The 9,893-nt window shown below is 38.5% G+C and overlaps 1 protein-coding gene across 1 annotated transcript; it reads right to left on the bottom strand.

Annotated features, from left to right (window-relative positions):
* Nucleotides 1–2,458: 2,458 nt before the first annotated feature.
* On the bottom strand, nt 2,459–3,536 carry LOC133829400 (psbP domain-containing protein 3, chloroplastic-like). The gene is made up of 3 exons (XM_062259159.1): nt 3,447–3,536; nt 3,305–3,370; nt 2,459–3,233 (listed from the first exon to the last, which is right to left on the bottom strand). Exons 1-3 carry the CDS (start codon nt 3,508–3,510, stop codon nt 3,115–3,117), a joined length of 249 nt encoding a protein of 82 aa, XP_062115143.1. The 5' UTR covers nt 3,511–3,536; the 3' UTR covers nt 2,459–3,114.
* Nucleotides 3,537–9,893: the final 6,357 nt, after the last annotated feature.

Genomic DNA, 9,893 nt, shown 5'->3' with positions numbered 1-9,893 from the left:
ACTAAAATGTGAGAAAGGAGGCATCATACTGTGCCTAAGCATAACATGAGTTTGGAAACTCAAAACAATTATCAAACCCATAAATGTTGTAGAATAGCCTGCTCCAAAAACAACTTTACCTGCTCTTCGCAGGAACCAATTGCATAAGCCTCAGGAATGTTTGTATTAAGAGGAATCATGGTCTAACCAAAAGGAAGAAAAAAAAATATTAATAGCAACACAGGAACAAGAAATACAATTAAATAAAAGAAAAAACTGGACAATGATTGTTTAAGCTCCTTTATCTTACTTTGAGTCATCTCTCCTCTTGAGAAATCAAACACCTCTTCACTTAGAAGCTGAAGAAAACATATTCAAGTAATTAGTGCCAACTAATTCTCAATAATTATCAAAAGCATCAAACAAAGAAGCCTAAATATGATTTTGATTAAGAGCTTATCCAATTTTAGTTTAAGGATCAGGTTGTTTAGTTCTACCTCTTTTTATGAATTCCTACTTTGTAGGACTCAGCTAAGCGGCTGAAGTAATTCTTTTGTTTCTTAGTGAAGTGGATTTAACAATGTTTTAGTGTTTCCTTCCTTAACCAGCTTTACTCGTTATGTAATCTTCCTTTCATCTTATTGTTTGTTTTATCATTTTATTCTTCTTTTGACGATATGATTTTGACAACTTGTAAGTTTCAAATAAACTTCATAACTATTACTAATTTTTTAAAGAAAACATACTAATCTATATACTAAAATTTATCAAAGTGCACCAGACACTGTATAAGACTAAAAATATTCCTGTCCAATCATTTCTACTGACAAGAATAATACAAACAGAAGAAGGTGTACAAAGATATTGCCCTAATAGTTAAGTGAAAAAATTTGAACCAATTCATCATAAAGTGTTTCCTTTAGTCCAATTCATCTCAAACATAAGTTTTTACAATTATTTTGATAATAGAAACTGAGCTAACATCAAAGAATTAAAACACACAAAAATAAAAACATTAATTAAAAGTGAGAGAAAAGAAACCTGAGAAGCATTTGGTGCAACAGGCCTAGGGAAAAATACATTTCCTTTGCTTTCTTCCCCTCCATGCTGCAGAGAATGCATCTCAGATTCAGACTTGCTTGTGTTTGCCATCCAATCTGCTGAAAGGGTCCGCATATCAGAAAGAATCCTGAAAATTAGCAATCAAATCAACATATAAGTTTTTTGGAACATCCTACTCGTAATACAACTAATATACATAATAGGATATACATTTTTTTACTTCTATTAACAAAATTCAAACGTCTTGGTCAATTAACCACTTTCATAGCTCTAGCTCTTAATAAATTGTATGCCCGACTTGTGAGTCGCAGCAAGATTATACAGTAAAACTGGAAAAGGGTGGGCATAGCTTCAAAACTACAGTTAAATGATATCTCTTACTCTAATTTTCAGACAGGTTAAACTCTAATACTTCTCAAGAAACATACCCAAAAACAAAGCAAGTAATAGACAAAATTATGGACTGTCCAATACTCAAAAATAGAACTCATATATATGTATGCTGTCCATAAACACTGAGAAACATATCAGAGGAGTCATGACAGCAATATAATTCATAGTTTATTTCAAAGGATACAATATAATATAATTGGTTTCAACATCAACATCCATACGAAATGGTTTTTCTTTCCTTGTTAGATTCAAAATACATTTGTTTGTCTCATAACAATCAATATGGGACTAATTGTATCGCTTAAAACTGCTTAAAACACCTCCTTGCTCAAGAAATTGATTAAAACCCTTTATCTCATAATCAAACAACTCTGGGAAAAACAAACATAAGGAACTGCCCCAAAAATATAGCAATGGCAGGGTATACTTAGACAAACATCACAAAATACACTGAAAAAAAAATAGAAAGACTGATTCAATCAATAAATAAAAATTCACATAGTTGGTGTTTAGGGAAAAACCATAATCATAAGAGCCAAAAACATAAACTTTCATCTTTAGATTGTTAAGGTAACGAAAAATTGGATAAAAAACGTTTAAGTTGGATTATATGTAAATGAAAATCATATTAAGTCACAAATTGCATCTGATTTTGGGATGTAGAATTTGCATTAGACTACTGAAGCATTGCAACACCCTGTAAATAAGTTTGGCTTCCACAACATTTTATACATTCAGAAAAAAAAACATATAGACACACACAGGGAAAGATCACGGTGTTTTTAGACTGTAGGACAACATGACTGACAGATTTGAGAAAAAATTGATAATTTTTGTTTTTGTTTGCTTAATGCTGGGGCCAAACAGTCAAAATAAAATATAATATGCAGTTTACGAAAAAAAAAATATATGTATACATAGTTATTTCTGATCAAATTAGAAAAGGAAACCAACCATGTATATTTATATTTCTTTTTTCTGTAAGCATAATATACAGGTACATATACTAATAAGTATAAATAATGTTAAGGTAAACTAAGAGAAAAATGAAGTATATACAATGGGGTGTGGGGGATACCTGGAATCAGAAGAAAACTCAAAGAGCTTTCCTTTGGTGGAGAAAACAATCAAAGCGACATCTGCATCACAAAGCACAGAGATCTCATGAGCTTTCTTCAACAATCCCGACCGTCGCTTTGAGAACGTTACTTGTCTGCTGATCTTGTTCTCGATCCGCTTCATCTCAACCCTACCTCTTCCCATTTCTCTTATTTTTTTTTAATTTTCAAAACCCAGAGAAGGAATAAGAAAAATGAACAGTCTCAGTCAGAAAAACCTAAGGCGAAGGAGAAGTAAGCATATGAAAAAGATTTACTGTTGATAAGTTTGGCTTCCACACCTGGTGGTCTTTGCCAGCTCCTGTCCAATCCACTCACCTGTTCCTAAAGATTACAAATTGAGTTTAAGAAAGGAAAATAAATAATAATAATAAAAAAAAAATGTAACTACTTGGCAGAATTTGAGGAAGCCCACCACAGTCTCAGCAACTCATCAACTTTGCCGAATGATTCTATCTTGGTGAAATCCGGACCAAGCCCCGTAATCACAACGCTCACTGGTAGTGGTGAAAAATGAAACCAAACCAAACCCCATTGAGGCATTTTATCAAACACATAGAGATCAATCAGTTGGTGAAGGAAGAAAACTACAATTCATACCGTTGGGGCTAGTGTTCCCTTCTGGGTAGAAAGCAGTGACGGATTTGAACCCATCAGGCTCACTTGCAGCCAATGACCACCCTACAAAAAGCAAATAATTGAAATTATACACAACACAAGCTGAACTGAAAAGGCAGCCATTTTCAGCTCACCTTTTGGTACAGATATCTTGAACTTGTTTACATCATCAGTGTAGATACGAAAACCCTCTGCCACTTCTGTAAGAATAACCCAATACCCACTTTAGAATAAGAACTAAAAATGGTAACTTTGAAGAAGGGAAGGCAATGATACCGGTCTCTGCAAATGCATTGGACAAAATTGGATTACACGAAAACCCAGCAAAACTCATGGTCATGCCAACCAAAATTTGCCTCCTATTTTGGAAACTGCCAAGAAGAAAAAAAAAACAGTTAGAGTTAATAATAATTAGAGATAAAAGAAAGAAGCCCATTTCTCACAAATGCTTCAGTTGCGTGAGTACCGGCGTGAGGGAGGCTTCAGCAAGGTGTGGTTGTGGTGTGGTTCAATGGCGCGAGGGTTAGAAAGCTGAGAGAATGTGAGAGAGCGAAAGAGAGAAAGAGCAAGGGAGAGCGAACGAGAGAAAGACTGAATGCACTGAGAGATTAGGGATTTGAGACTGAATGCAATGAGAGAAAGACTGGTAGAGATTAGGGATTTGAGCGAGAGAGAGGCACACTGGTAGAGAGAGAGCGAGAGAGAGGCACGCTGGTAGAGATTAGGGATTTGAGAGAGAGAGAGGCACTGAAAGATTAGGGATAAGTTTTTTTTTCGGTTCTCTTTTGTCAATTTCAGGCGGCAAAAAGTGTTTGCCGCCTAATTTTTTTTTCCCCGGGTCTTTTTTTCTCCAAGTCTCCCTATCAATAGCACTTCTAAAATTATGCTATATTTTAATGTAATATTTGAGAAAAATTGTTGTAGTGGCCTTAGGTTTGAATCCCCAAGCTAAAAACATCTTTTCGGCTAAAATGACCTTAAGGTCCGCGGCCCTCCCCAGCTGCGCCGCGGCGCACCCTCCAGACAGAGAGGGCCTCCCTGCCAGACGCCAAGGGCCGCGGCGCACCACAGCTGCGCCGCGGCTCCCAGCCCAGATTAGCCAAAACTCAGCACATGAACTCAATTTTCCCCCTGTGTTTTTCCCCTCAAACCAGCCCTTCAAATCAACCCAAAACCTCTTCCAAACACTCATTTAAACCTCCAACATCACCCACAACTCACCCTCATCAAAACCCAACCAAACATACAGAAAAACTCCCCTTGATTCCCACCTTCTACATCAAAAACCGTAAGCTGAAAACCAAAAGGAAAACAGAGCACAGCCTGAATTTAGTGACTAGAACTCACCTTGAAACCAGCTTTGAACCTCCCTCAACAGCTGAACTAAGTCCACAACCTCAGCCTTTAAGTTCCCTAGCTTAATATCCCACCTTGAGCTCAAGAACACCAAAGAAGAAAATGGAGAGAAGTAACGTACGGGAAGGAGGAGGGATGTCTCTATTTTGGCTCTGTTTCCACAACCTTCTAAGCCCCAAAGCTGATATAAATCCTTAAGGTCAAAAGACCATAATGCCCCTAGGCCAATTTAAAAGCTTCTAAACACTCCCAAGGGTAAATTCGTCATTTCCAGCCTATACCGTTAATTATAATTAACGCTCTCCAATTCCCGCTAATCTCAACATTCTCAAATGCCAATAAATCATACCCCATTACCCTTTAATTCCTGGTAATGTTCTAATCATCAAAATGACCCCGAGGCTCACCCCGAGCCTCTAACTAAACCCGTTATGACTAGACCAAACACTTGCATTCCCATGATCGTCTCATGCCGAATGGCTCGAACCAATCCACATATGATGTGGTAAAATTATAATTCACCCATATGCATGAAATTACACAATCACGCCCCCAATGGCCAAATTACCAAAATCCTCTTGCAATTAAAATATGAGCCCATATGCATGCATTCACCATCATATAATAATATAATTCACATAAACATGCATATAATCATTAAATACCATAATAAATCAATTATGGCCCTCCCGGCCTCCTAATCAAGGTCCTAAACCTTATTAGGAAATTTGGGGCATTACAGAAGCAATTCCTAAACAATCCTTTTTAACCAATGTTATGCATAGAGGAATCATCTTCTCAACAAATTTTGATCTTAAGTCCATGAATGGACGAATAGGCCTATCATTTTTCAAAACGATAGGTTTGAAGAGTTGTGAGAGGCATGTGTACGGGACCTCAAGTTTCAAGTCGTACACACATTTATCCACTTCAAGCCCATCATACAAAATTTCAACTAGTTGCTCGTACGTCACACTCTTCTCCAAAGGGAGAACTTGATTTTCAGCATCCTGAAAAATCCAATCATTATATTCCAATTCCCAAACACTATTGTATGCAACAAATATAGAAACAGTCGAATCTGTATTGACAAAAAACAAAAGGTCCAAATTTAATAACATAAAAAACTGCAAAATATTAAGTTCGATCGATTTAATCGAGTTCTGTCGAGGTCCATTGAGGACCATCGTGTCTCATCGAGGTGGCCATGAATTGAATCAAATAGAGGTCCATCGAGGATCATCGAGTCTAATCGAGGTGGCCAAGTGTGGGAATTTTTGTCTACATGTCGAGGTCCATCGAGGACCATTGACGTTAGTCGAGGTGGTCATCTATAGGACACTTTGGGTCCTTATCAAGGTCCATCGAGGACAATCGAGGCTAATCGAGGTGGTCCATTTGTAACATCCATCGAGGCATGTTGACGTCCATCAAGGACCATCAGGGCTCCATTGTTATAAAGCCATCAAGGCATGTCGAGTTTCATCGAAACTCGTCGAGGCAGACAAAGAACCCACAAAAAAGCCCTAAAAAACTCAGTTCTAATCCGACCATGAAACAATAAAATAAATCCAAAATGTAGACTTAGATCTGTTCGAAATAGTTAAGGCAATGTAAATAAACAAGCTTAATAACTACATTTACAGAAAATATACTTACCCATAATTTTTTTGCCTATAGATCCGAAACCCAAAGTGTTGTTTTGCCTTTATAATATTCAATCTTTCCCAATACACAACCTTAAAAGCTCGACGGGATCGATTCAATCTTGATGGCTGCCTTATTTTTTTTTAGTGAGATCTTAGAATTATAAGAAATGGGAGCTTGGGTGAGGGTGAGCTTGGACGAGAGAGAGAGAGAGAGAGAGAAGACAAAATCAGAAATGAAAGGGTCTTTCATATGTTAAGGACATTTTAGGAAATAATGAGAATACTGGATAAAAGGGTTATGTTCACATAAGCTAGAATAATTTTGTTATAGGACCCCATTTAATGAATCATTTCTAAAATTTCCCTTTTGTAACTGTTTTGGTTTAGTGAACAATGGTTGGAGAGCCTAATCCTCTTATTTGGTTGTCTTTATGAGCAACTACTTTGTTATTAAAAGCAACTTCTTCTATGAAAACAAATTCTATTTATGATATATATAGGGTATTGCTCATGTGTAGCCCTTAAAACGTCTGCACCCGTGGAGACCTTTTTTTTAACCATTAGATCAATTGAAGGGTTGTGATATATACTGCTCTAAGTTATCTCTTTCTCTTAGAACTATCTCTCTTTCTCTCAGAGTTCTCTCTTTCTTCTCTCACAGCTATCTCTCTTTCTCTCACAAGTCACTACAAGCTTTCATTTCATCTGTCTCCTATTTCTCCCCATCTTCGTCTCTCTCCCATTTCTCTGGTCGGCTGTTCATTTCTCATGATCACTCTTGTTCTGAAGCTCTCATTGACATGGGTAAGTACTTTCCCAACTTCAATTCTGTTATTTCTCCTATCTCTTTCTCCAAGTTAAACCTAATCCTCAATCTAGGTATATATTTTCCTGCCTTTAATTTATCTTTTCATTTTTCATCCCTAATTGATTGATTCATGATCATTTTCTCTTAGCTAATTTTAACATTGCAATCATGATAATAGTGATCTATAGTTTCTCTGTATATATATGTTCAAATTTAGTTAGCGTCTTATCAAGCCTTTTATGCTTGGAATGTCCAATTTCTTACGATGCTCTGTTATATATGTATCACTCTCATTTGTAGTTGGAGTAGTAAAAATATGTTTCATAATGTTATGATAAAGTGTGCTTATATAGTTTGGAAGGTGGATAGAACTCGTGTGCCCATAAACTGTTTGACATAATTCCTCAGTTACCTCATACACTGTTATTTTTACTCTAATGACATATTTGAATCTTGGTAAGCCCTGAGTATAGTAGTAATTAGATGTTAGGAAGTTATACATTAGTTTGTATATATGTTCATATATTCTCTATCCTTTTAAAATTATTTTTTGATAATAGAAATACAAGTTTGATCAGGTTCAGGCCAAACCACATTTTGGTTTTGGGGCTTGGCATTGCCTTGCATTCCCTCTCTCTCTCTGAACCCGCATGAGTATAACTTTTTGTATATATATATATGTTTACCGAGTTTTTCAGAAACTAGAATTATCAAAGATAAGAGAGCTTAGAAAGTAATAAATAAAGATTATCGTTAAAGGAGTTTTACGTGGTTGGGGTGATAGAGAGCCTTAGTCCACGAGCCAATTGTATTAAAGCTTTTTAGGAGCTTAAGTAATGAACTCTCTGAATTTGAGCAGAGTGTATGCTTCTCAGAAAAGAATTTGATCATTTTCCCCAGTGCACCACTATTCATATTTATAGGCAAATGAGTGCACTGGGCTTAGGTCGGACTAACCTGGGCCCAATAAGGGTATAAATATTATTTGCTCTATGATGGAGGCTTAATACAAAGGATTGTAATATATAAAACACACTAACCAAGGCCCATTGGGCCATCCCAAACGAAACCATACTATAAGGCTCACGACAGAATGCTGCTTCAGTCTGGGTGTCGTGGGCTTCGAGGGAGATTCGGGGGACAGGTTCTGTCAGAGTAGTGGCAGTACAGTTCTGAACCGACGGCGTACATTCCCGGTGTAACCTCTTCTGCAGGTTAACTATGGGGACATGGCTCCACACTTCTTGGGGTGATGTCAGTATCAGGGATACTTTATCACGCCCAACCTGGCCACCAGGTCAAGGTCCATTTACCAACATCCTTCTTTATTTACCAAGGTCCTGGTTTGTTTACCAGGACCCGGGTTCATCCACAATCGTCCCGGTCTAATCTCGGACTTGGGAGTCACAACCTCTTCATTGCATCCCAGGAGGCACTGGAGGACGCGACCCCAGGAGTATGCAACATGCCAAGGTGATGGTTCTGGCTTCTATTCTCGAATGCCCTTTGGGTTTTACCGAGACTTGGGTTGCCAATGTTTGTTCCGTCTTTGTCTACTGGGCCTGATCTGGGCTTTAAGTCCCTACAGGGTGACCCATAAACTCAGAATGTGGATTCGTACACTTAGGGAGAAACGGGGATAACAATTACCCCCAAGCCTTCATCTGTGCTTGCACGGTGGAGGCTCGTTGCCTTCATGGATCAGTTCTATACATCCCAGTTTATTTCCAAGGCGACGGGTCCATTGCCGTGGGGAATTGCTTGCCGAAAGCTTGTGGAGTGAGCGCCTGTATCAGCGTCCCTGATCGAATCCTAGAAGCCCGGTCCATTTACTAGGATCCAGGTTTGTTTACCAGAGCCCCAGTTCATTCACTTCAGGGCCATTTAGATGCCTCCTGTTCTTTGTGCTTCATCATGATGTGCATATGTGTCCTCTTGTAATTGGTGCATCGATGGCACTCGAATTTGACGGGTTAGAAGATATTCTATTGGTTACCGTGTTGGCAGTCATACATCAGCGCGAATTTCGAAGCGTCCCATCCACACGAACGACCTTTTTATTATCTCTGCGTTAAAGAGGATTGTTGGATGGGATGACCTTTGAGATGCTCTTCCCGTGGGCCATTGGATCGGGGCAGCGCAGATCGCACCTTTGGGTAACCGTGACCCGATACTCGAGTAGCCTAATTAATGTCCCTGCACCATCTGGGACCGTCCGATGGGTGGGATCGCGCCGAACCGTTAGATCAAAAACAACCTTTCGGTTCTTATAAATACCTTTAGATTTTCATTTAAAAGCTTTACACTCTCAGAATTAAATCGCACAGGGGACCTTTTATGTCTGAGCTCATCGACGAAATTCACCGTCGTTTATTCCCAACGTGTCTGATCTCCGCACCCTTGCCTGAAAGGACGACCTCGACTTGCCTACTAGACGAACTTTTGTGTCGCCTTCACTTGTTCAAGACTGTGATTTTTCCGTCACTATCACTGGAAATATGCCATTCTTCACGACCAACCTTTTCCAGTAAGCTTTCCTAACTTTTGCTTTTGTTTCCTCGCGTTTATCATATCGTTATGTTTCCTTTATAACTATAAGGTTGCTAGAGCATGTGCCTCCATTTAGGGTGGCTCTGGGTGCATTAGAGTAGGAGAGAAAAAAAAGTTGTCTGGGCTGTCCCAGATCCCCTCAGGTTCGAACTGTTCCTGGACAAGCGGTAATAGGCCAGGTTAGGAAAAATTTATAGCAAAAATCCTTCCTATTTGTTCCTGATCAGGGTTTTTCAAATTCTTGGTGATCTCAGATCTGATTCGGAGTGGACTCTTCCGAGAAGTTCGTAGGATAGCCCCCGTACCTTAACTGTAATGCCCCAAAATACCTAATGTGGTTTAATGATTGGATTAGTAGGT

Source organism: Humulus lupulus, chromosome 4 (genome assembly GCF_963169125.1).
Source record: "Humulus lupulus chromosome 4, drHumLupu1.1, whole genome shotgun sequence".
In the NCBI taxonomy this organism is placed as follows: Eukaryota; Viridiplantae; Streptophyta; class Magnoliopsida; order Rosales; family Cannabaceae; genus Humulus; species Humulus lupulus.
This window is presented reverse-complemented; position numbering and strand designations above follow the sequence as displayed.